Here is a 27,558-nt window from a genome sequence, read left to right on the forward strand (position 1 = left end):
ATACCCTTCTGCCCACAAAAACGAGTCAACGCTGCGATTGAGGGACAACCAAGAACTGAGGACTGGGATGCCCAGCCTGCTTTTTATTTAGGTTACATGCACACAGGGCACTCCCAGGGGGGGAAGCATAAAATCCCCCATCACACATTTAGACAAAGCCCTTGGACAGGCCACCGCAGATAACAAGTACACACAAGAAAACAATTGAGTCCTTCTTATCACCTAGCAGTGAATGCTTATCACAAACTTAATTACAGTACACAATATGCTAGGAAACCTGCCTCAGAAAATAGTTTTCTCAAAACTGAACAGAGTTAACCCTTTATGAAATGATACTTGTTACAGTTTTCTTGGAGCCCTTCTTAGGCGCTGGCTTGGCTGGTTCAGGCATTGCTGCTGGGAAATAAGTTTCTTCACAACAAAATAACTAATGCTTCTGTAACAATTCAGATTTGCAAAGCAGCAACTTGGTCTTCTTTGCATACTTTTACTAAATTCTACCATTTTGATGTTTTTTCTTCTTCTGAAGCAGTTTTTGGTAGAAAAGTACTTCAGGCAGCTGTTTCAGTTTGATTCTTCTGCTTATAATTTCAGTTTTTTTCATTATAAGATTAAAACTTTTTGATTTGGGTTGTGGATTATTTTTTCAGCGGAATTGGCTGTCTTTATTTGATCCTTCCCTCTCTAGTGACTCTTGTGTGGAGTTCCACATCTTGGGTATCTGCTATCCCATACGTCACTAGCTCATGGACTCTTGCCAATTACATGAAAGAAAACATAATTTATGTAAGAACTTACCTGATAAATTCATTTCTTTCATATTGGCAAGAGTCCATGAGGCCCACCCTTTTTGTGGTGGTTATGATTTTTTTGTATAATGCACAATTATTCCAATTCCTTGTTGATGCTTTCGCTCCTTTCTTATCACCCCACTTCTTGGCTATTCGTTAAGCTGAATTGTGGGTGTGGTGAGGGGTGTATTTATAGGCATTATGAGGTTTGGGAAACTTTGCCCCTCCTGGTAGGATTGTATATCCCATACGTCACTAGCTCATGGACTCTTGCCAATATGAAATAAATTAATTTATCAGGTAAGTTCTTACAAAAATTATGTTATTCAGAATGTTTTTACACCCAATCAATATGTTCATGTATTGCAGACTAAGGAAAAATCTGCTAATTACACAGAACTTTATGTCCCTTTCACCTCTGTTCTTGCACCAGGAGCATACAGGACGAGGACAAGGTATCGCCGTACTGATGAATAATCATAAGTAGCTTGTTATCCTCGCTAAGTTCACTATCTCTGTAGCAGACACTTTGCCCAGTGATTCACGTGTTTGCTACAGCACAGACCAGTAAACCAGAAATCTATTCTCAAATTCCCTTTCAGTTAAACTCTAGGTAACCTTATTTATTCAAGAAAACACTGGGGTATGTGCCAGATGTGTGTACCCTTAGGTATCAGGCACTGGGGTATGTGCCAGATGTGTGTACCCTTAGGTATCAGTCACTGGGGTATGTGCCAGATGTGTGTACCCTTAGGTATCAGTCACTAGGGTATGTGCCAGATGTGTGTACCCTTAGGTATCAGGCACTGGGGTATGTGCCAGATGTGTGTACCCTTAGGTATCAGTCACTGGGGTATGTGCCAGATGTGTGTACCCTTAGGTACCAGTCACTAGGGTATGTGCCAGATGTGTGTACCCTTAGGTATCAGTCACTGGCGCATTTGCCAGATGTGTGTACCCTTAGGTATCAGTCACTGGGGCATGTGCCAGATGTGTGTACCCTTAGGTATCAGGCACTGGGGCATTTGCCAGATGTGTGTACCCTTAGGTATCAGTCACTGGCGCATTTGCCAGATGTGTGTACCCTTAGGTATCAGGCACTGGGGTATGTGCCAGATGTGTGTACCCTTAGGTATCAGGCACTGGGGTATGTGCCAGATGTGTGTACCCTTAGGTATCAGGCACTGGGGTATGTGCCAGATGTGTGTACCCTTAGGTATCAGGCACTGGGGTATGTGCCAGATGTGTGTACCCTTAGGTATCAGTCACTGGGGTATGTGCCAGATGTGTGTACCCTTAGGTATCAGGCACTGGGGTATGTGCCAGATGTGTGTACCCTTAGGTATCAGTCACTGGGGTATGTGCCAGATGTGTGTACCCTTAGTATCAGTCACTGGGGTATGTGCCAGATGTGTGTACCCTTAGGTATCAGTCACTGGGGTATGTGCCAGATGTGTGTACCCTTAGGTATCAGTCACTTGCGCATTTGCCAGATGTGTGTACCCTTAGGTATCAGTCACTGGGGCATGTGCCAGATGTGTGTACCCTTAGGTATCAGTCACTGGGGCATGTGCCAGATGTGTGTACCCTTAGGTATCAGTCACTGGGGCATGTGCCAGATGTGTGTACCCTTAGGTATCAGTCACTGGGGTATGTGCCAGATGTGTGTACCCTTAGGTATCAGTCACTGGGGTATGTGCCAGATGTGTGTACCCTTAGGTATCAGTCCCTGGGGTATGTGCCAGATGTGTGTACCCTTAGGTATCAGTCACTGGGGCATGTGCCAGATGTGTGTACCCTTAGGTATCAGTCACTGGGGCATGTGCCAGATGTGTGTACCCTGTTGTATGAGTCCCTGGGGTATGTGCCATGTGTGTGTGCCCTGTTGTATGAGTCACTGGGGTATGTGCCAGGTGTGTGTGCCCTGCTGTATGAGTCACTGGGGTATGTGCCAGGTGTGTGTGCCCTGCTGTGTATAAGTCACTGGAGTTTGTGCCAGGTGTGTGTGCCCTGCTGTATGAGTCACTGGGGTATGTGCCAGGTGTGTTTGCCCTGCTGTATGAGTCACTGGGGTATGTGCCAGGTGTGCGTGCCCTGCTGTATGAGTCACTGGGGTATGTGCCAGTTGTGTTTTCCCTGCTGTATGAGTCACTGAGGTATGTGCCAGGTGTGTTTGCCCTGCTGTATGAGTCACTGGGGTATGTGCCAGGTGTGTCTGCCCTGCTGTATTCGTCACTGGGGCATGTGCCAGGTGTGTGTGCACTTCTGTATGAGTCACTGGGACATGTGCCAAGTGTGTTTGCTCTGCTGTATGAGTCACTGGGGCATGTGCCAGGTGTGTGTGCCCTGCTGTATGAGTCACTGGGGTTTGTGCCAGGTGTGTGCGCCCTGCTGTATGAGTCACTGGGGCTTGTGCCAGGTGTGTGTCCCCTGCAGTATGAGTCACTGGGTTATGTGCCAGGTGTGTGTGCCCTGCTGTATGAGTCACTGGGGTATGTGCCAGGTGTGTGTGCCCTGCTGTATGATTCACTGGGGTATGTGCCAAGTGTGTGTGCCCTGCTGTATGAGTCACTGGGGTATGTGCCAGGTGTGTGCCCTGCTGTATGAGTTACTGGGGTATGTTCCAGGTGTGTGTGCCCTGCTGTAAGAGTCACTGGGGTATGTGCCAGGTGTGTGTGCCCTGCTGTATAAGTTACTGGGGTATTTGCCAGGTGTGTGTGCCCTGCTGTATGAGTTACTGGGTTATGTGCCAGGTGTGTGTGCCCTGCTGTATGAGTCACTGGGGTATGTGCCAGGTGTGTGTACCCTGCTGTATGAGTCACTGGGGTATCTGCCAGGTGTGTGTGCCCTGCTGTATGATTCACTGGGGTATGTGCCAGGAGTGTTTGCCCTGCTGTATGAGTCACTGGGGTATGTGCCAGGTGTGTTTGCCCTGCTGTATGAGTCACTGGGGTATGTGCCAGGTATGTGCCCTGCTGTATGAGTCACTGGGGTATGTGCCAGGTGTGTGTGCCCTGCTGTATGAGTCACTGGGGTATATGCCAGGTGTGTTTGCCCTGCTGTATGATTCACTGGGGTATGTGCCAGGTGTGTGTGCCCTGCTGTATGAGTCACTGGGGTATTTGACAGGTGTGTGAGTTACTGGGGTATGTGCCAGGTGTGTGTGCCCTGCTGTATGATTCACTGGAGTATGTGCTAGGTGTGTGTGCCCTGCTGTTTGAGTCACTGGGGTATATGCCAGGTGTGTGTGCCCTGCTGTTTGAGTCACTGGGGTATGTGCCAGGTGTGTGTGCCCTGTTGTATGATTCACTGGGGTATGTGCCAGGTGTGTGTGCCCTGCTGTTTGAGTCACTGGCGTATGTGCCAGGTGTGTGTGCCCTGCTGTATGAGTCACTGGGGTATGTGCCAGGTGTGTGTGCCCTGCTGTATGATTCACTGGGGTATGTGCCAGGTGTGTGTGCCCTGCTGTATGATTCACTGGAGTATGTGCCAGGTGTGTTTGCCCTGCTGTATGATTCACTGGGGTATGTGCCAGGTGTGTGTGCCCTGCTGTATGATTCACTGGGGTATGTGCCAGGTGTGTGTGCCATGCTGTATGATTCACTGGAGTATGTGCCAGGTGTGTGTGCCCTGCTGTATGAGTCACTGCGGTATGTGCCAGGTGTGTGTGCCCTGCTGTATGATTCACTGGGGTATGTGCCAGGTGTGTGTGCCCTGCTGTATGATTCACTGGAGTATGTGCCAGGTGTGTTTGCCCTGCTGTATGATTCACTGGGGTATGTGCCAGGTGTGTGTGCTCTGCTGTATGATTCACTGGGGTATGTGCCAGCTGTGTGTGCTCTGCTGTATGAGTCACTGGGGTATTTGCCAGGTGTGTGTGCCCTGCTGTATGAGTTACTGGGTTATGTGCCAGGTGTGTGTGCCCTGCTGTATGAGTCACTGGGGTATGTGCCAGGTGTGCGTGCCCTGCTGTATGAGTCACTGGGGTATGTGCCAGGTGTGTGTACCCTGCTGTATGAGTCACTGGGGTATGTGCCAGGTGTGTGTGCCCTGCTGTATGATTCACTGGGGTATGTGCCAGGTGTGTGTGCCCTGCTGTATGAGTCACTGGGGTATTCGACAGGTGTGTGTGCCCTCTTGTATGAGTCTCTGGGGTATGTGCCAGGTGTGTGTGCCCTGCTGTATGAGTCACTGGGGTATGTGCCAGGTGTGTTTGCCCTGCTGTTTGAGTCACTGGGGTATGTGCCAGGTGTGTGTGCCCGGCTGTATGAGTCACTGGGGTATGTGCCAGGTGTGTGTGCCCGGCTGTATGAGTCACTGGGGTATGTGCCAGGTGTGTGTGCCCTGCTGTATGAGTCACTGGGGTATGTGCCAGGTGTGTTTGCCCTGCTGTATGATTCACTGGGGTATGTGCCAGGTGTGTGTGCCCTGCTGTATGAGTCACTGGGGTATGTGCCAGGTGTGTGTGCCCTGCTGTGTATAAGTCACTGGAGTTTGTGCCAGGTGTGTGTGCCCTGCTGTATGAGTCACTGGGGTATGTGCCAGGTGTGTTTGCCCTGCTGTATGAGTCACTGGGGTATGTGCCAGGTGTGCGTGCCCTGCTGTATGAGTCACTGGGGTATGTGCCAGTTGTGTTTTCCCTGCTGTATGAGTCACTGAGGTATGTGCCAGGTGTGTTTGCCCTGCTGTATGAGTCACTGGGGTATGTGCCAGGTGTGTCTGCCCTGCTGTATTCGTCACTGGGGCATGTGCCAGGTGTGTGTGCACTTCTGTATGAGTCACTGGGACATGTGCCAGGTGTGTTTGCTCTGCTGTATGAGTCACTGGGGCATGTGCCAGGTGTGTGTGCCCTGCTGTATGAGTCACTGGGGTTTGTGCCAGGTGTGTGCGCCCTGCTGTATGAGTCACTGGGGCTTGTGCCAGGTGTGTGTCCCCTGCAGTATGAGTCACTGGGTTATGTGCCAGGTGTGTGTGCCCTGCTGTATGAGTCACTGGGGTATGTGCCAGGTGTGTGTGCCCTGCTGTATGATTCACTGGGGTATGTGCCAAGTGTGTGTGCCCTGCTGTATGAGTCACTGGGTATGTGCCAGGTGTGTGCCCTGTTGTATGAGTTACTGGGGTATGTGCCAGGTGTGTGTGCCCTGCTGTAAGAGTCACTGGGGTATGTGCCAGGTGTGTGTGCCCTGCTGTATAAGTTACTGGGGTATTTGCCAGGTGTGTGTGCCCTGCTGTATGAGTTACTGGGTTATGTGCCAGGTGTGTGTGCCCTGCTGTATGAGTCACTGGGGTATGTGCCAGGTGTGTGTGCCCTGCTGTATGAGTCACTGGGGTATCTGCCAGGTGTGTGTGCCCTGCTGTATGATTCACTGGGGTATGTACCAGGAGTGTTTGCCCTGCTGTATGAGTCACTGGGGTATGTGCCAGGTGTGTTTGCCCTGCTGTATGAGTCACTGGGGTATGTGCCAGGTGTGTGCCCTGCTGTATGAGTCACTGGGGTATGTGCCAGGTGTGTGTGCCCTGCTGTATGAGTCACTGGGGTATATGCCAGGTGTGTTTGCCCTGCTGTATGATTCACTGGGGTATGTGCCAGGTGTGTTTGCCCTGCTGTATGAGTCACTGGGGTATGTGCCAGGTGTGTGTGCCCTGCTGTATGAGTCACTGGGGTATTTGACAGGTGTGTGAGTCACTGGGGTATGTGCCAGGTGTGTTTGCCCTGCTGTTTGAGTCACTGGGGTATGTACCAGGTGTGTGTGCCCTGCTGTATGAGTCACTGGGGTATTTGACAGGTGTGTGAGTTACTGGGGTATGTGCCAGGTGTGTGTGCCTTGCTGTATGAGTCACTGGGGTATGTGCCAGGTGTGTGTGCCCTGCTGTATGAGTCACTGGGGTATGTGCCAGGTGTGTGTGCCCTGCTGTATGAGTCACTGGGGTATTTGACAGGTGTGTGAGTTACTGGGGTATGTGCCAGGTGTGTGTGCCCTGCTGTATGATTCACTGGAGTATGTGCTAGGTGTGTGTGCCCTGCTATTTGAGTCACTGGGGTATATGCCAGGTGTGTGTGCCCTGCTGTTTGAGTCACTGGGGTATGTGCCAGGTGTGTGTGCCCTGTTGTATGATTCACTGGGGTATGTGCCAGGTGTGTGTGACCTGCTGTTTGAGTCACTGGCGTATGTGCCAGGTGTGTGTGCCCTGCTGTATGAGTCACTGGGGTATGTGCCAGGTGTGTGTGCCCTGCTGTATGATTCACTGGGGTATGTGCCAGGTGTGTGTGCCCTGCTGTATGATTCACTGGAGTATGTGCCAGGTGTGTTTGCCCTGCTGTATGATTCACTGGGGTATGTGCCAGGTGTGTGTGCCCTGCTGTATGATTCACTGGGGTATGTGCCAGGTGTGTGTGCCATGCTGTATGATTCACTGGAGTATGTGCCAGGTGTGTGTGCCCTGCTGTATGAGTCACTGCGGTATGTGCCAGGTGTGTGTGCCCTGCTGTATGATTCACTGGGGTATGTGCCAGGTGTGTGTGCCCTGCTGTATGATTCACTGGAGTATGTGCCAGGTGTGTTTGCCCTGCTGTATGATTCACTGGGGTATGTGCCAGGTGTGTGTGCTCTGCTGTATGATTCACTGGGGTATGTGCCAGCTGTGTGTGCTCTGCTGTATGAGTCACTGGGGTATTTGCCAGGTGTGTGTGCCCTGCTGTATGAGTTACTGGGTTATGTGCCAGGTGTGTGTGCCCTGCTGTATGAGTCACTGGGGTATGTGCCAGGTGTGCGTGCCCTGCTGTATGAGCCACTGGGGTATGTGCCAGGTGTGTGTACCCTGCTGTATGAGTCACTGGGGTATGTGCCAGGTGTGTGTGCCCTGCTGTATCATTCACTGGGGTATGTGCCAGGTGTGTGTGCCCTGCTGTATGAGTCACTGGGGTATTCGACAGGTGTGTGTGCCCTCTTGTATGAGTCTCTGGGGTATGTGCCAGGTGTGTGTGCCCTGCTGTATGAGTCACTGGGGTATGTGCCAGGTGTGTTTGCCCTGCTGTTTGAGTCACTGGGGTATGTGCCAGGTGTGTGTGCCCGGCTGTATGAGTCACTGGGGTATGTGCCAGGTGTGTGTGCCCGGCTGTATGAGTCACTGGGGTATGTGCCAGGTGTGTGTGCCCTGCTGTATGAGTCACTGGGGTATGTGCCAGGTGTGTTTGCCCTGCTGTATGATTCACTGGGGTATGTGCCAGGTGTGTGTGCCCTGCTGTATGAGTCACTGGGGTATGTGCCAGGTGTGTCTGCCCTGCTGTATGAGTCACTGGGGTATTTGACAGGTGTGTGAGTTACTGGGGTATGTGCCAGGTGTGTGTGCCTTGCTGTATGAGTCACTGGGGTATGTGCCAGGTGTGTGTGCCCTGCTGTATGAGTCACTGGGGTATGTGCCAGGTGTGTGTGCCCTGCTGTATGAGTCACTGGGGTATTCGACAGGTGTGTGAGTTACTGGGGTATTTGCCAGGTGTGTGCGCCCTGCTGTTTGAGTCACTGGGGTATGTGCCAGGTGTGTGTGCCCTGCTGTATGAGTCACTGGGGTATGTGCCAGGTGTGTGTGCCCTGCTGTATGAGTCACTGGGGTATGTGCCAGGTGTGTGTGCCCTGCTGTATGAGTCACTGGGGTATGTGCCAGGTGTGTGTGCCCTGCTGTATGAGTCACTGGGGTATTCGACAGGTGTGTGAGTTACTGGGGTATGTGCCAGGTGTGTTTGCCCTGCTGTATGATTCACTGGGGTATGTGCCAGGTGTGTGTGCTCTGCTGTATGATTCACTGGGGTATGTGCCAGGTGTGTGTGCCCTGCTGTATGAGTCACTGGGGTATGTGCCAGGTGTGTGTGCCCTGCTGTATGAGTCACTGGGGTATGTGCCAGGTGTGTGTGCCCTGCTGTATGAGTTACTGGGGTATGTGCCAGGTGTGTTTGCCCTGCTGTATAAGTCACTGGAGTATGTGCCAGGTGTGTGTGCCCTGCTGTTTGAGTCACTGGGGTATTTGCCAGGTGTGTTTGCCCTGCTGTATGAGTCATTGGGGTATGTGCCAGGTGTTTTTGCCCTGCTGTTTGAGTCACTGGGGTATTTGCCAGGTGTGTTTGCCCTGCTGTTTGAGTCACTGGGGTATGTGCCAGGTGTGTTTGCTCTGCTGTATGAGTCACTGGGGTATGTGCCAGGTGTGTGTGTGCCCTGCTGTATGAGTCACTGGGGTATGTGCCAGGTGTGTGCCCTGCTGTATGAGTCACTGGGGTATGTGCCAGGTGTATGTGCCCTGCTGTATAAGTCACTGGGGTATGTGCCAGGTGTGTGTGCTTTGCTGTATGAGTCACTGGGGTATGTGCCATGTTTTTGTGCTTTGCTGTATGAGTCACTGGGGTATGTGCCAGGTGTGTTTGCCCTGCTGTATGAGTCACTGGGGTATGTGCCAGGTGTGTTTGCCCTGCTGTATGAGTCACTGGGGTATGTGCCAGGTGTGTGTGCTTTGCTGTATGATTCACTGGGGTATGTGCCATGTTTTTGTGCTTTGCTGTATGATTCACTGGGGTATGTGCCAGGTGTGTGTGCCCTGCTGTATGAGTCACTGGGGTATGTGCCACGTATGTGTGCTCTGCTCTACGAGTTACTGGGGTATGTGCCAGGTGTGTTTGCCCTGCTGTATGAGTCACTGGGGTATGTGCCAGGTGTGTTTGCCCTGCTGTATGAGTGACTGGGGTATGTGCCAGGTGTGTGTGCTCTGCTGTATGATTCACTGGGGTATGTGCCAGGTGTGTGTACCCTTAGGTATCAGTCACAGGGGTATGTGCCAGGTGTGTGTGCCCTGCTGTATGAGTCACTGGGGTATGTGCCATGTGTGTGTGCCCTGCTGTATGAGTCACTGGGGTATGTGCCAGGTGTGTTTGCCCTGCTGTATAAGTCACTGGGGTATGTGCCAGGTGTGTATGGGCCCTGCTGTGTCACTGGGGTATGTGCCAGGTGTGTTTGCTCTGCTGTATGAGTCACTGGGGTATGTGCCAGGTGTGTGTGTGCCCTGTTGTATGAGTCACTGGGGTATGTGCCAGGTGTGTTTGCCCTGCTGTATGAGTCACTGGGGTATGTGCCAGGTGTGTTTGCCCTGCTGTATGAGTCACTGGGGTGTGTGCCAGGTGTGTGTGCCCTGCTGTAAGAGTCACTGGGATATGTGCCAGGTGTGTGTGCCCTGCTGTATGAGTTACTGGGGTATGTGCCAGGTGTGTGTGCCCTGCTGTATGAGTCACTGGGGTGTGTGCCAGGTGTGTGTGCCCTGCTGTATGAGTTACTGGGGTATGTGCCAGGTGTGTGTGCCCTGCTGTAAGAGTCACTGGGATATGTGCCAGGTGTGTGTGCCCTGCTGTTTGAGTCACTGGGGTATGTGCCAGGTGTGTGTGCCCTGCTGTATAAGTTACTGGGGTATGTGCCAGGTGTGTTTGCCCTGCTGTATAAGTTACTGGGGTATGTGCCAGGTGTGTGCGCCCTGCTGTTTGAGTCACTGGGGTATGTGCCAGGTGTGTGTGCCCTGCTGTATAAGTTACTGGGGTATGTGCCAGGTGTGTGTGCCCTGCTGTATGATTCACTGGGGTATGTGCCAGGTGTGTGTGCCCTGCTGTATTAGTCACTGGGGTATGTGCCAGGTGTGTGTACCCTGCTGTATAAGTTACTGGGGTATGTGCCAGGTGTGTGTGCCCTGCTGTATGATTCACTGGGGTATGTGCCAGGTGTGTTTGCCCTGCTGTATGATTCACTGGGGTATGTGCCAGGTGTGTTTGCCCTGCTGTATTAGTCACTGGGGTATGTGCCAGGTGTGTGTGCCCTGCTGTATGATTCACTGGGGTATGTGCCAAGAGTGTTTGCCCTGCTGTATGAGTCACTGGGGTATTTGACAGGTGTGTGAGTCACTGGGGTATGTGCCAGGTGTGTTTGCCCTGCTGTTTGAGTCACTTGGGTATGTGTCAGGTGTGTTTGCCCTGCTGTATGGGTCACTGGGGTATTTGACAGGTGTGTGAGTCACTGGGGTATGTGCCAGGTGTGTGTGCCTTGCTGTATGAGTCACTGGGGTATGTGCCAGGTGTGTGTGCCCTGCTGTATGAGTCATTGGGGTATGTGCCAGGTGTGTGTGCCCTGCTGTACGAGTCACTGGGGTATTCAACAGGTGTGTGAGTCACTGGGGTATGTGCCAGGTGTGTGCGCCCTGCTGTTTGAGTCACTGGGGTATGTGCCAGGTGTGTGTGTCCTGCTGTTTGAGTCACTGGGGTATGTGCCAGGTGTGTGTGCCCTGCTGTATGATTCACTGGGGTATGTGCCAGGTGTGTGTGCTCTGCTGTATGAGTCACTGGGGTATGTGCCATGTTTGCGTACCCTGCTGTATGAGTCACTGGGGTATGTGCCAGGTGTGTTTGCCCTGCTGTATGATTCACTGGGGTATGTGCCAGGTGTGTGTGCCCGGCTGTATGAGTCACTGGGGTATGTGCCAGGGTGTGTGCCTGGCTGTATGAGTCACTGGGGTATGTGCCAGGTGTGTGTGCCCTGCTGTATGAGTCACTGGGGTATGTGCCAGGTGTGTGTGCCCTGCTGTATGAGTCACTGGGGTATGTGCCAAGTGTGTGCCCTGCTGTATGAGTCACTGGGGTATGTGCCATGTTTGTGTACCCTGCTGTATGAGTCACTGGGGTAAGTGCCAGGTGTGTGTATCCTGCTGTACGATTCATTGGGGTATGTGCCAGGTGTGTGTGCCCTGCTGTATGAGTCACTGGGGTATGTGCCAGGTGTGTGTGCTCTGCTGTATGAGTCACTGGGGTAAGTGCCAGGTGTGTGTGCCCTGCTGTACGATTCATTGGGGTATGTGCCAGGTGTGTGTGCCCTGCTGTATGAGTCACTGGGGTATGTGCCAGGTGTGTGTGCCCTGCTGTATGAGTAACTGGGGTATGTGACGTGTGTGTACCCTGCTGTATGAGTCACTGGGGTATGTGCCAGGTGTGTTTGCCCTGCTGTATTATTCACTGGGGTATGTGCCAGGTGTGTGTGCCCTGCTGTATGATTCACTGGGGTATGTGCCAGGTGTGCGTGCCCTGCTGTATGAGTTACTGGGGTATGTGCCAGGTGTGTGTGCCCTGCTGTATGAGTCACTGGGGTATGTGCCAGGTGTGTTTGCCCTGCTGTATGAGTCACTGGGGTATGTGCCAGGTGTGTTTGCCCTGCTGTATGAGTCACTGGGGTATGTGCCAGGTGTGTGTGCCCTGCTGTATAAGTCACTGGGGTATGTGCCAGGTGTGTGTGCCCTGCTGTTTGAGTCACTGGGGTATGTGCCAGGTGTGTGTGCCCTGCTGTATGATTCACTTGGGTATGTGCCAGGTGTGTTTGCCCTTCTGTATGAGTCACTGGGGTATGTGCCAGGTGTGTGTGCCCTGCTGTATGAGTCACTGGGGTATGTGCCAGGTGTGTGTGCCCTGCTGTATAAGTCACTGGGGTATGTGCCAGGTGTGTGTGCCCTGCTGTTTGAGTCACTGGGGTATGTGCCAGGTGTGTGTGCCCTGCTTTATGATTCACTTGGGTATGTGCCAGGTGTGTGTGCCCTGCTGTTTGAGTCACTGGGGTATTTGGCAGGAGTGTTTGCCCTCTTGTATGAGTCTCTGGGGTATGTGCCAGGTGTGTGTGCTCTGCTGTATGATTTACTGGGGTATGTGCTAGGTGTGTTTGCCCTGCTGTATGAGTCACTGGGGCCTGTGCCAGGTGTGTGTGCCCTGCTGTATGAGTCACTGGGGTATGTGCCAGGTGTGTGTGCTTTGCTGTATGAGTCACTGGAGTTTGTGCCAGGTGTGTGTGTCCTCTTGTATGAGTCTCTGGGGTATGTGCCAGGTGTGTGTGCCCTCTTGTATGAGTCTCTGGGGTATGTGCCAGGTGTGTGTGCCCTGCTGTATGAGTCACTGTGGTATGTGCCAGGTGTGTGTGTGCCCTCTTGTATGAGTCTCTGGGGTATGTGCCAGGTGTGTTTGCCCTGCTGTATGAGTCACTGGGGTATGTGCCAGGTGTGTGTGCCCTGCTGTATGAGTCACTGGGGTATGTGCCAGGTGTGTGTGCCCTCTTGTATGAGTCTCTGGGGTATTTGCCAGGTGTGTGTGCCCTGCTGTATGAGTCACTGGGGTATGTGCCAGGTGTGTGTGCCCTCTTGTATGAGTCTCTGGGGTATTTGCCAGGAGTGTGTGCCCTGCTGTATGAGTCACTGGGGTATGTGCCAGGTGTGTTTGCCCTCTTGTATGAGTCTCTGGGGTATGTGCCAGCTGTGTTTGCCCTGCTGCATGAGTCTCTAGGGTATGTGCCAGCTGTGTTTGCCCTGCTGCATGAGTCTCTGGGGTATGTGCCAGCTGTGTTTGCCCTGCTGCATGAGTCTCTGGGGTATGTGCCAGCTGTGTTTGCCCTGCTGCATGAGTCTCTGGGGTATGTGCCAGCTGTGTTTGACCTGCTGCATGAGTCACTGGGGTATGTGCCAGGTGTGTTTGCCCTGCTGTATAATTCACTGGGGTATTTGGCAGGAGTGTTTGCCCTCTTGTATGAGTCTCTGGGGTATGTACCATGTGTTTGTCCCCAGTTGTATGACTTCAGTCAAGCTCAGCTCTCCACTAAAATGACCTTTGCACAACAAGTTATACTTCTTGTTATGATTGCAGTGACCTCACCTGGTACCTCTGCAGTGTATAAAGTCCACATCCCAGTGATCACACAGAGCACAGGCTGAAAAACAGACACTTCTTCTGAGGAGACAAAATGAAGCTACTTGTTAAGGTACTGATGCTGTGTTTGGCCCTAGGCCTGGGAACCTCCACAGGTGATTTGCCCCAGAATTCAACTAACCAAGCTCCTGAGGAAGACAACTCTTCAGACTGGGGCATTGGGACAGTACGAGACGGCTTTGAGGCTGTCAATGGCTATTTTGATTCCTTTTTGGAACTACTGGGTGGAAGAAATGGAGTTTGCCAGTACAAGTGTCGATACGGTAAGGTCGTTCTCCGGCACATTTTGGGGTTTTTGTTCCCAGACTCACTGATATTTTATTTAGCTAGCAAATTGGTATTTTGTATCTGTGATTAGAGCCCTGTTGAAAACGCAGTAACACAAATCAATTAAAGGGACACTGTACTCAAAAATTTTCTTTCGTGATTCACATAGGGCATGCATTTTTAAGCAACTTTCTAATTTATTCCTATTATCAAATTTTCTTCATTCTCTTGGTATGTTTATTTGAAAAGCAAGAATGTAAGTTTAGATGCCGGCCCATTTTTGGTGAACAACCTGGGTTGTCCTTGCTGATTGGTCAGCACCAATAAACAAGTGCTGTCCATGGTCCTGAAGCAAACATTTGCTGGCTCCTTAGCCGAGATGCCTTCTTTTTCAAATAAAGATAGCAAGAGAACAAATTAAAATTGATAATAGAAGTAAATTAGAAAGTTGCTTAAAATTACATGCTCTATCTGAATCATGAAAGAAAAAATTTGGGTTCAGTGTCCCTTTAATTAAATAAAAGATATAGAAAATAATAAACCACTGGGCTCACTGCTTTACTCAATAACTTTGGTAAATTCCTTTTTTAGCTAATTTAATTCCGACCCCTGGATATTTTCAGCCTCGTTCTTATACTAAAACACATGTTCTTATTTAAATCATTGCACAAGTAAATATATCAGGTACTTGCACAAGGCCAGCAGCTAGACGGGGCAGTGCCAGTCATGTGGGGGCAATTAATCCTTTCTTTACCAGTTCCTATGTTATTCTCATAGCTGGGAACTTGCAGGAGCTGGGTCTGCTGGTTTAAGCATTGGGCTACGTGTTTGGGATACTGATTGTCACATTTGTGCCTGACTACCCAGCGATCCCTCCCTCACCTAGCAAACAAAGGCAACATGTTACTATATATCTGAAATAGGGGCCCCAGGGCCAAGGGTCTGATATGAAGTCTGATTTGGGTATTTGTTTGAGACAGAAGCCACAGGGGTCATATATGAAATCTAATATAGGTATGTATCTGAGAGAGAAGCTCCAAGCCAGGGGTCTGATATGAAGTCTGGTGTGGTTATGTGACTGACAGAGGGGCTACAGGGCTAGGGGTCTGATGTAATGTCTGGTGTGGTCATGTTGCTGACAATTGGGCAGGGCCAGGTGTCTGCTCTAATGTCTGGTGTGGTTATGTGGCTAAAATGGGGCCTTCAGGGCTAGGGGTCTAGTCTGATGTCTGGTGTGGTCATGTGGCTGTCCGAGGGGCTGCAGGGCTAGGGGCCTAGTTTAATGTCTGGTGTGGTCATGTGGCTAACAGTGGGGCTGCAGGGCTAGGGGCCTAGTTTAATGTCTGGTGTGGTCATGTGGCTAACAGTGGGGCTGCAGGGCTAGGGGTCTAGTTTAATGTCTGGTGTGGTCATGTGGCTGATAGAGGGGCTGCAGGCTAGGTGTCTGATGTAATGTCTGGTGTGGTCATGTGGCTAATAGAGGGGCTGCAGGCTAGGTGTCTGATGTAATGTCTGGTGTGGTCATGTGGCTAACAGTGGGGCTGCAGGGCTAGGGGTCTAGTTTAATGTCTGGTGTGGTCATGTGGCTAAGAGTGGGGCTGCAGGGCTAGGGGTCTAGTCTGATGTGCTCATGTTGCAGAGCTAGGGATCTGATCTAAGGTCTAATGTAGGTCGATTGCTTGCCGGGTGGGTTGCAGGACCAGGGGTCTGCTCTGATGTGATTATATGTCTGACAGAGGTGCTGCAGGGTTAAGGGTCTGGTCTGATGTGATCATTTGGCTGACAAAGGGGCTGCAGGGCCAGGGGTCTTGTCTGATGTGATCATTTGGCTGACAGAGGGGCTGCAGGGCCAGGGGTCTTGTCTGATGTGATCATTTGGCTGACAGAGGGGCTGCAGGGCCAGGGGTCTTGTCTGATGTGATCATTTAGCTGACAGAGGGGCTGCAGGGCCAGGGGTCTTGTCTGATGTGATCATTTAGCTGACAGAGGGGCTGCAGGGCCAGGGGTCTTGTCTGATGTGATCATTTGGCTGACAGAGGGGCTGCAGGGCCAGGGGTCTTGTCTGATGTGATCATTTGGCTGACAGAGGGGCTGCAGGGCCAGGGGTCTTGTCTGATGTGATCATTTGGCTGACAGAGGGGCTGCAGGGCCAGGGATCTTGTCTGATGTGATCATTTAGCTGACAGAGGGGCTGCAGGGCCAGGGGTCTTGTCTGATGTGATCATTTGGCTGACAGAGGGGCTGCAGGGCCAGGGGTCTTGTCTGATGTGATCATTTGGCTGACAGGGGGGCTGAAGGGCCAGGGGTCTGGCTTGATGTGTGGTCATGTGGCTGACAGGGTGACTGGGGGTGATTGTTGATAGAATGAGCTTAGAAATGTATTTGTCACTGTCACTATTGGCGCTGGTATAAAGGGGTCATATCACTAATGTGGGAATAACTAGCAGCCAGAAGGGAAAATACTGGTCAGATTTGAAAACTCTACATGGCACATTCTACCATATGGCACAGGCAGGGTCTAGAGCAGAGTTTTGACAAGGTGACATTGTGTGACCCTTGCCCTGTCATCTGGTAGCTGTCCAGTAGTTTTGTTATGGGCAGTTGTCACCCTATGGGTACATATGGTATGTGACAGTGCACAAAACAACATATTGTAGCATTATCGTCACTAACTCTGGCGCTATTAAATAACACTGCTCCTCCCTATGTCTCAGACCTCGTCTTCAGATACTCTCCCTCCCATCCCCTTCGCTCTGCTCATGACCACCTTCTCTCGTTACCTCCTCACATTCCTGTCTACAGAACTTCTCCAGACTGGCCCCTAGTTTTCAAACCTTCAAGCGCTCCTTCAGGGATGTATATAATATACACTAACATTTTCCTATCTTAGTTCCTCTCCCCCTGAACCCCCTTAGCATGTAGCCCATGTAGCTGCTTTGTACATAACCTTCATGTGAGCTGGTTTACAAGAGGACCCTCTATCCCTTTGTCTCCCATAACTGTCACCTGCATATTAGACCCATGTCTATAGCGCTGCGGAACCTGTTGTCGCTCTACAAATAACTGATAATAATAATGAGACCTTCACAGGTTCCGCGCAAGCTCATGAGGACAAATCACCTGCACTGTGCCTGGATAATTCTCACTCACATGTCTGGTATTTACAGTTTTACAGAAGCAATAAAACAGCATTAGCTGTGACCGTTCTACAGCACTTTATGTCTGTTCCCTGATGGTTAAATGATGTTTTGTATATACAAGATTAGTGAAACTTCTTTGCTCCGTGTAAGTTGTGACTAAGGGTGAAGTACAAACGAGTCAATTGAGCACCTGATTCTCCGTATTGCAAAATCCTGAACTGTGATCAGATAAAGGAGAAATCTTGAGGTCAAAAGTCACAGATCTCATTCCTTAACCTGACCACAGAATCTGCACTCCGTGTAACCCTTTATGTACCACAGAATCTGCACTCCGTGTAACCCTTTATGTACCACAGAATCTGCACTCCGTGTAACCCTTTATGTACCACAAAATCTGCACTCCGTGTAACCCCTTATGTACCACAGAATCTGCACTCTGTGTAACCCTTTATGTACCACAGAATCTGCAGTCCGTGTAACCCTTTATGTACCACAGAATCTGCACTCCGTGTAACCCTTTATGTACCACAGAATCTGCACTCCGTGTAACCCTTTATGTACCACAAAATCTGCACTCCGTGTAACCCCTTATGTACCACAGAATCTGCACTGTGTGTAACCCTTTATGTACCACAGAATCTGCACTCTGTGTAACCCTTTATGTACCACAAAATCTGCACTCTGTGTAACCCTTTATGTACCACAGAATCTGCACTCCGTGTAACCCTTTATGTACCACAGAATCTGCACTCCGTGTAACCCTTTATGTACCACAGAATCTGCACTCCGTGTAAACCCTTTATGTACCACAAAATCTGCACTCCGTGTAACCCCTTATGTACCACAGAATCTGCACTCTGTGTAACCCTTTATGTACCACAGAATCTGCACTCTGTGTAACCCTTTATGTACCACAGAATCTGCACTCTGTGTAACCCCTTATGTACCACAGAATCTGCACTCTGTGTAACCCTTTATGTACCACAGAATCTGCACTCTGTGTAACCCTTTATGTACCACAGAATCTGCACTCCGTGTAACCCCTTATGTACCACAGAATATGCACTCTGTGTAACCCTTTATGTACCACAGAATCTGCACTCCGTGTAACCCCTTATGTACCACAGAATCTGCACTCCGTATAACTCCTTATGTACCACAGATTCTGCACTCCGTATAACCCCTTATGTACCACAGAATCTGCACTCCGTGTAACCCTTTATGTACCACAGAATCTGCACTCCGTGTAACCCCTTATGTACCACAGAATCTGCACTGTGTGTAACCCCTTATGTACCACAGAATCTGCACTGTGTGTAACCCCTTATGTACCACAGAAGCTGCACTGTTTGTATCCCTTTATGTACCACAGAAGCTGCACTCCATGTAACCCCTTATGTACCACAGAATCTGCACTCTGTGTAACCCCTTATGTACCACAAAATCTGCACTCTGTGTAACCCCTTATGTACCACAAAATCTGCACTCTGTGTAACCTCTTATGTACCACAGAATCTGCACTCCGTGTAACCTTTTATGTACCACAGAATCTGCACTCCGTGTAACCCCTTATGTACCACAGAATCTGCACTCCGTGTAACCCTTTATGTACCACAGAATCTGCACTCCGTGCAACCCCTTATGTACCACAAAATCTTCACTCAGTGTAACCCTTTATGTACCACAGAATCTGCACTCTGTGTAACCCCTTATGTACCACAGAATCTGCACTGTGTGTAACCCCTCATGTACCACAGAGTCTTCACTCAGTGTAACCCTTTATGTACCACAGAATCTGCACTCCGTGTAACCCTTTATGTACCACAGAATCTGCACTCTGTGTAACCCCTTATGTACCACAGAATCTGTACTCAGTGTAATGTACCACAGAATCTGCACTCCGTGTAACCCCTTATGTACCACAGAATCTGCACTCTGTATAACCCCTTATGTACCACAGAATCTGCACTCCGTGTAACCCCTTATGTACCACAGAATCTGCACTCTGTGTAACTCTTTATGTACCACAGAATCTGCACTGTGTGTAACCCCTTATGTACCACAGAATCTGCACTCCGTGTAACCCTTTATGTACCACAGAATCTGCACTCCGTGTAACCCCTTATGTACCACATAATCTGCACTCCGTGTAACCCTTTATGTACCATAGAAGCTGTACTGTTTGTAACCCTTTATGTACCACAGAATCTGCACTCCATGTAACCCTTTATGTACCACAGAATCTGCACTCCATGTAACCCTTTATGTACCATAGAAGCTGCACTGTTTGTAACCCTTTATGTACCACAGAATCTGCACTCCGTGTAATGTACCACTGAATCTGCACTGTGTGTAATCCCTTATGTACCACAGAATCTGCACTGTGTGTAACCCCTTATGTACCACAGAATCTGCACTGTGTGTAACCCCTTATGTACCACAGAATCTGCACTGTGTGTAACCCCTTATGTACCACAGAATCTGCACTGTGTGTAACCCCTTATGTACCACAGAATCTGCACTAAGTGAAGCCCCTTAAGTACCACAGAATATGCACTGTTTGTAACCCCTTATGTACCACAGAATCTGCACTCTGTGTAACCCTTTATGTACCACAGAATCTGCACTTTGTGTAACCCCTTATGTACCACAGAATCTGCACTTTGTGTAACCCCTTATGTACCACAGAATCTGCACTCTGTGTAACCCCTTATGTACCACAGAATCTGCACTCCGTGTAACCCCTTATGTACCACAAAATCTGCACTCCGTGTAACCCCTTATGTACCACAGAATCTGCACTCTGTGTAACCCCTTATGTACCACAGAATCTGCACTCCGTGTAACCCCTTATGTACCACAGAATTTGCACTCCGTATAACCCCTTATGTACCACAGAATCTGCACTCTGTGTAACCCTTTATGTACCACAGAATGTGCACTCCGTGTAACCCCTTATGTACCACAGAATCTGCACTCTGTGTAACCCCTTATGTACCACAGAATCTGCACTGTGTGTAACCCCTTATGTACCACAGAAGCTGCACTGTTTGTAACCCTTTATGTACCACAGAAGCTGCACTCCGTGTAACCCCTTATGTACCACAGAATCTGCACTCTGTGTAACCCCTTATGTACCACAAAATCTGCACTCTGTGTAACCCCTTATGTACCACAAAATCTGCACTCTGTTTAACCCCTTATGTACCACAGAATCTGCACTCCGTGTAACCCTTTATGTACCACAGAATCTGCACTCCGTGTAACCCCTCATGTACCACAGAATCTGCACTCCGTGCAACCCCTTATGTACCACAAAATCTTCACTCATTGTAACCCTTTATGTACCACAGAATCTGCACTCTTTGTAACCCCTTATGTACCACAGAATCTGCACTGTGTGTAACCCCTCATGTACCACAGAATCTGCACTCCGTGTAACCCCATATGTACCACAGAATCTGCACTCTGTGTAACCCCTTATGTACCACAGAATCTGCACTCCGTGTAACCCTTTATGTACCACAGAATCTGTACTCAGTGTAATGTACCACAGAATCTGCACTCCGTGTAATGTACCACAGAATCTGCACTGTGTGTAACCCCTTATGTACCACAGAATCTGCACTGTGTGTAACCCCTTATGTACCACAGAATCTGCACTGTGTGTAACCCCTTATGTACCACAGAATCTGCACTGTGTGTAACCCCTTATGTACCACAGAATCTGCACTGTGTGTAACCCCTTATGTACCACAGAATCTGCACTGTGTGTAACCCCTTATGTACCACAGAATCTGCTCTCAGTGAAGCCCCTTAAGTACCACAGAATATGCACTGTTTGTAACCCCTTATGTACCACAGAATCTGCACTCTGTGTAACCCCTTATGTACCACAGAAACTGCACTCCGTGCAACCCCTTATGTACCACAGAATCTGCACTCTGTGTAACCCCTTATGTACCACAGAATCTGAACTCTGTATAACCCCTTATGTACCACAGAATCTGCACTCCGTGTAACCCCTTATGTACCACAGAATCTGCACTGTGTGTAACTCTTTATGTACCACAGAATCTGCACTGTGTGTAACCCCTTATGTACCACAGAATCTGCACTCTGTGTAACCCCTTATGTACCACAGAATCTGCACTCCGTATAACCCCTTATGTACCACAGAATCTGCGCTCCGTGTAACCCCTTATGTACCAAAGAATCTGCGCTCCGTGTAACCCCTTATGTACCACAGAATCTGCACTCTGTGTAACCCCTTATGTACCACAGAATCTGCACTCTGTGTAACCCCTTATGTACCACAGAATCTGCACTCTGTGTAACCCCTTATGTACCACATAATCTGCACTCCGTGTAACCCCTTATGTGCCACAGAATCTGCACTCCGTGTAACCCCTTATGTACCACAGAATCTGCACTTCGTGTAACCCTTTATGTACCACAGAATCTGCACTTCGTGTAACCCTTTATGTACCACAGAATCTGCACTCCGTGTAACCCTTTATGTACCACAGAATCTGCACTCCGTGTAACCCTTCATGTACCACAGAAGCTGCACTGTTTGTAACCCTTTATGTACCACAGAATCTGCACTCTGTGTAATGTACCACAGAATCTGCACTCCGTGTAATGTACCACAGAATCTGCACTCTGTGTAATGTACCACAGAATCTGCACTTCATGTAATGTACCACAGAATCTGCACTCCGTGTAATGTACCACAGAATCTGCACTGTGTGTAACCCCTTATGTACCACAGAATCTGCACTGTGTGTAACCCCTTATGTACCACAGAATCTGCACTGTGTGTAACCCCTTATGTACCACAGAATCTGCACTCCGTGTAACCCCTTATGTACCACAGAATCTGCACTGTGTGTAACCCCTTGTGTACCACAGAATCTGCACTGTGTGTAACCCCTTATGTACCACAGAATCTGCACTCAGTGAAGCCCCTTAAGTACCACAGAATATGCACTCTGTGTAACCCCTCATGTGCCACAGAATTTGCACTGTGTGTAACCCCTTGTGTGGCATAGAATTTGCACTGTGTGTAACCCTTGTGTGGCACAGAATTTGCACTGTGTGTAACCCTTGTGTGCCACAGAATTTGCACTGTGTGTAACCCTCATGTGCCACAGAATCTGTACTGTGTGTAAGTGTAAGTCTTGGAATTGACCAATCATTTAACCCTTTATGCTCAGAGTGTATTTGTTGTTTATAACATTTGTGTTATAAGCCTTTATAAACAATGTTATATAATTATACTGAACACAATACTTATTTATGCTTTTGATTTCTGAGTGGCAGGAAATTGTGGTAGGGGGAATCAGAGTGTACTGACAGCATTTATAAAATACCATGTGCCATCTTTGTAAGCCATCTCTCTCCATCGTACCTTAAAAAAAAAATCCATGTGCCTCTATTATGTAACTAATAGTATTTCAACAATTACTTTTGGGACATGATTTACTATTTATTTACTATTTTAACTGATTGTGTTTTTTGTTTTATTTAATCATAACGTTTATTATTTGTAAAACAGAAAATGGCAGGTGCTGCACCTTTTTGTTAATAAAGCAAATCATGTGCCTTACTTATGGGTTAATAGAGGAGACAACAAATTAGCTAAAGGCTTTGGTTTCTATGAAAGGGGGATAAACTAAAATAAAGTTTTATTATACATACAGATGTACAGAATTTTCCTTTTGGCATTAAACCATGTTAACGTTTCAGCAAAACCATTTATATTAATACATGGAGTAAAAGGAAATGCAGGGTTGTGCACAACTCATTTCTGAAGGTTTATAGTTTACTGGGGTTGATAAGGACGACTGCCACAGCTGTGATGGTGATTTTACTCCTCAGCATGCAAAAACAAATGAGTTTTATTCAAGAGAGGAACAGACATTTAATACAACTCCAATGATTTTGGTCAGAGAGAGAAGGCTGCCAGTTTCTTCTAATAAAGTGACTATTTTACTCACAAACCGCTAGATTTAGAGTTTTGTCGGTAAAGACCCGCGTAGCTAACGCAGCTTTTTTTCCCAACGCACCCTTAAGACAACGCTGGTATTTAGAGTTGTCTGAGGGGCTGCGTTAGGCTCAGAAAAGGGTGCGTTGAGCCTAATTTACCGCCACTTCAACCCTCAATACCAGCGTTGCTTACGGTAGCGGTAAGCTGGCAAAATGTGCTTGTGCACGATTCCCCCTTAGGAAACAATGGGGCAGTTTGGGATGAAAAAAAACTAACACCTGCAAAAAAGCAGCGTTAAGCTCCCAACGCAGCCCCATTGTTTCCTATGGGGAAACACTTTCTAAGTCTGCACCTAACACCCTAACATGTACCCCGAGTCTAAACACCCCTAACCTTACACTTATTAACCACTAATCTGCTGCCCCCCCTATCGCTGACTCCTGCATTACACAATTAACCCCTAATCTGCCGCTCCGGACACCGCTGCAACCTACATTATCTCTATGAACCCCTAATCTGCTGCCCCCAACATCGCTGACCCCTATATTATATTTATTAACCCCTAATCTGCCCCCCCAACGTCGCCGCTATCTTACCTACACTTATTAACTCCTAATCTGCGACCGGACCTCGCCGCTACTCTAATAAAGTTATTAACCCCTAAACCTCCGCACTCCCGCCCCGCAAACCCTATAATAAATAGAATTAACCCCTAATCTGCCCCCCCCAATGTCGCCGCCACCTAACTTCAAGTATTAACCCCTAATCTGCCGACCGGACCTCGCCGCTACTCTAATAAATGTATTAACCCCTAAAGCTAAGTCTAACCCTAACCCTAACACCCCCCTAAATTAAATATAATTTTAATCTAACGAAATAAATTAAATCTTATTAACGAAAGTATTCCTATTTAAAACGAAATACTTACCTGTAAAATAAACCCTAATATAGCTACAGTATAACAAATAATTATATTGTAGCTATTTTAGGGTTTATATTTATTTTATAGGCAACTTTGTATTTATTTTAACTAGGTACAATAGCTATTAAATAGTTATTTACTATTTAATAGCTACCTAGTTAAAATAATTGCAAAATTACCTGTAAAATAAATCCTAACCTAAGTTACAATTAAACCTAACACTACACTATCAATAAATTAATTAATTAAATAAATTACCTACAATTACATACAATTAAATAAACTAAACTAAATTACAAAAAAATAAAAAAGATTACAAGAATATTAGGCTAATTACACCTACTCTAAGCCCCCTTATAAAATAAAAAAGCCCCCCAAAATAATAAAGGTCCCTACCCTATTCTAAATTAAAAAGTAACCAGCTCTTTTACCAGCCCTTAAAAGGGCTTTTTGCGGGGCATGCTCCAAAGTAATCAGCTCTTTTGCCTGTAAAAAAAAATACAACCCCCTCAACATTAAAACCCACAACCCACATACCCCTACTCTAACCCAAATGCCCCTTAAATAAACATAACACTAACCCCCTGAAGATCTCCCTACCTTGAGTCGTCTTCACCCAGCCGGGCCGAAGTCTCCATCCGATGGGGCAGAAGAGGACATCCAGACCGGCAGAAGTCTTCATCCTATCCGGGCAGAAGAGGACATCCGGACCGGCAGACATCTTCATCCAAGCGGCATCTTCTATCTTCATCCATCCGACGAGGAGCGGCTCCATCTTCAAGACCTCCGGCGCAGAACATCCTTCTTCCCCGACGAATGAAGGTTCCTTTAAGTGACGTCATCCAAGATGGTGTCCCTCTAATTCCGATTGGCTGATAGGATTGAGCTTGCATTCTATTGGCTGTTCCGATCATCCAATAGAATACGAGCTCAATCTGATTGGCTGATTGGATCAGCCAATCGGATTGAACTTGAATCTGATTGGCTGATTCAATCAGCCAATCAGATTTTTCCTACCTTAATTCCGATTGGCTGATAGAATCCTATCAGCCAATCGGAATTCGAGGGACGCCATCTTGGATGACGTCACTTAAAGGAACCTTCATTCGTCGGTTAGTCGTCGGGGAATAAGGATGTTCCACGCCGAAGGTCTTGAAGATGGAGCCGCTCCTCGTCGGATGGATGAAGATAGAAGATGCTGCTTGGATGAAGATGTCTGCCGGTCCTGATGTCCTCTTCTGCCTGGATAGGATGAAGACTTCAGCCGGTCTGGATGTCCTCTTCTGCCCCGTCGGATGAAGACTTCGGCCCAGCTGGGTGAAGACGACTCAAGGTAGGGAGATCTTCAGGGGGGTAGTGTCCTATAATATAAAAGGCCAAGTGTGTTTTTCCGAAGCTATCATGCGCAATAGAGAAATTGAGAGGACAAACACACTTTGCCTTACACAAACTAATCTGATCTGCTGTTTGGAGGCAGGGCCTGATTAAGTGGGCGGGGCCAAGGAGTGGCGTGTACGGTGGGGGTGTGGCTGGATGGGCGGAGCGGTCGTGACGGGGCCTGGTCTGTAGAGAGAGTGCGTAAAAGAGGGGAGAGACAGAGCAAAAGAGAGGGGGGAGAGAGAGCACAAAAGAGAGAGGGGGGAGAGAGAGCACAAAATATAGAGGGGGGAGAGAGAGCACAAAAGAGAGAGGGGTGGAGATAGCACAAAAGAGAGAGGGGGAGAGAGAGCACAAAAGTGAGAGGGGGGAGATAGAGCACAAAAGAGAGAGGGGGAGAGAGAGCACAAAAGAGAGAGGGGGGAGAGAGAGCACAAAAGAGAGAGGGGGGAGAGAGAGCACAAAAGAGAGAGGGGGGGAGAGAGAGCACAAAAGAGAGGGGGAGAGAGCACAAAAGAGAGAGGGGGAGAGAGAGCAGAAACGAGAAAGGGTAGAGAGAGAGCACAAAAGAGAGAGGGGGGAGAGAGAGCACAAAAGAGAGAGGGGGAGAGAGAGCACAAAAGAGAGAGGGGGAGAGAGAGCACAAAAGAGAGAGGGGGAGGGAGAGCACAAAAGAGAGAGGGGGAGAGAGAGCACAAAAGAGAGAGGGGGAGAGAGAGCACAAAAGAGAGAGGGGAAGAGAGCACAAAAGAGAAAGGGGTGGAGAGATAGCACAAAAGAGAGAGGGGGAGAGAGAGCACAAAAGAGAGAGGGGGAGAGACAGCACAAAAGAGAGAGGGGGGAGCGAAAGCACAAAAGAGAGAGGGGGAGAGACAGCATAAAAGAGAGAGCACAAAAGAGAGAGGGGGAGAGACAGCATAAAAGAGAGAGGGGGAGAAAGAGCACAAAATAGAGAGGGGGAGAAAGAGAGAACAAAAGAGGGGGAAGAAAGAGCACAAAAGAGGGGGGAGAGAGAGCACAAAAGAGAGTGGGGAGGGAGAGCACAAAAGAGAGAGGGGGGAGCGAGGGGGAGAGAGAGCACAAAGGAGTGAGGGGAGAGAGGAGGAGAGAGAGCACAAAAGAGAGAGGGGGAGAGAGAGCACAAAAGAGAGAGGGGGAGAGAGAGCACAAAAGAGAGAGGGGGGAACGAGGGGGAGAGAGAGCACAAAGGAGAGAGGGGGGGGAGAGAGCACAAAAGAGAGAGGGGGAGAGAGAGCACAAAAGAGAGAGGGGGGAGCGAGGGGGGAGAGAGAGCACAAAGGAGAGAGGGGAGAGAGAGCACAAAAGAGAGAGGGGGAGAGAGAGCACAAAAGAGAAGGGGAGAGAGAGCACAAAAGAGAGAGGGGGAGAGAGAGCACAAAAGAGAGAGGGGGAGAGGGAGCACAAAAGAGAGAGGGGGGAGAGAGAGCACAAAAGAGAGGGGGGAGCGAGGGGGGAGGGAGAGCACAAAAGAGAGAGGGGTGGAGAGAGAGCACAAAAGAGAGAGGGGGGGAGAGAGCACAAAAGAGAGAGGGGGAGAGAGAGCACAAAGAGAGAGGGGGGAGAGAGAGCACAAAAGAGAGGGGGGAGAGAGAGCACAAAAGAGAGAGGGGGTAGAAAGAGCACAAAAGAGAGAGGGTGGAGAGAGAGCAGAAACGAGAGAGGGGGGAGAGAGAGCACAAAAGAGAGAGGGGGAGAGAGAGCACAAAAGAGAGAGGGGGAGAGATAGCACAAAAGAGAGAGGGGGGAGAGAGAGCACAAAAGAGAGGGGGGAGCGAGGGGGGAGAGAGAGCACAAAAGAGAGAGGGGTGGAGAGAGAGCACAAAATAGAGAGGGTGGAGAGAGAGCACAAAAGAGAGAGGGGGAGAGAGAGCACAAAAGAGAGAGGGGGGGGAGAGAGAGCACAAAAGAGAGAGGGGGGAGAGAGAGCACAAAAGAGAGAGGGGTGGAGAGAGAGCACAAAAGAGATAGGGGGAGAGAGAGCACAAAAGAGAGAGGGGGAGAGAGAGCACAAAAGAGAGAGGGGGAGAGAGAGCACAAAAGAGAGGGGGGAGCGAGGGGGGAGAGAGAGCACAAAAGAGAGAGGGGTGGAGAGAGAGCACAAAATAGAGAGGGTGGAGAGAGAGCACAAAAGAGAGAGGGGGGAGAGAGAGCACAAAAGAGAGAGGGGGGGAGAGAAAGCACAAAAGAGAGAGGGGGGGAGAGAGAGCACAAAAGAGAGAGGGGGAGAGAGAGCACAAAGAGAGAGGGGGGAGAGAGAGCACAAAAGAGAGGGGGGAGCGAGGGGGGAGAGA

At 49.2% G+C, this 27,558-nt stretch overlaps 1 protein-coding gene across 3 annotated transcripts in view; it reads left to right on the top strand.

The window, feature by feature from the left end:
* The window catches only part of PLA2G12B (phospholipase A2 group XIIB), a 133,139-nt gene that overhangs the window by 68,866 nt on the left and 36,715 nt on the right, over nucleotides 1–27,558 (top strand). For all 3 annotated transcript variants that reach the window (XM_053691910.1, XM_053691912.1, XM_053691911.1), the window contains exon 2: nucleotides 13,486–13,811. In XM_053691910.1, coding sequence (XP_053547885.1) covers nucleotides 13,583–13,811 — 229 coding nt within the window. In that variant the 5' untranslated portion in view covers nucleotides 13,486–13,582. The remainder of the gene's footprint in view (nucleotides 1–13,485; nucleotides 13,812–27,558) is intronic.

The sequence above is a fragment of the Bombina bombina genome, chromosome 9 (genome assembly GCF_027579735.1).
Source record: "Bombina bombina isolate aBomBom1 chromosome 9, aBomBom1.pri, whole genome shotgun sequence".
NCBI lineage: Eukaryota > Metazoa > Chordata > Amphibia > Anura > Bombinatoridae > Bombina > Bombina bombina.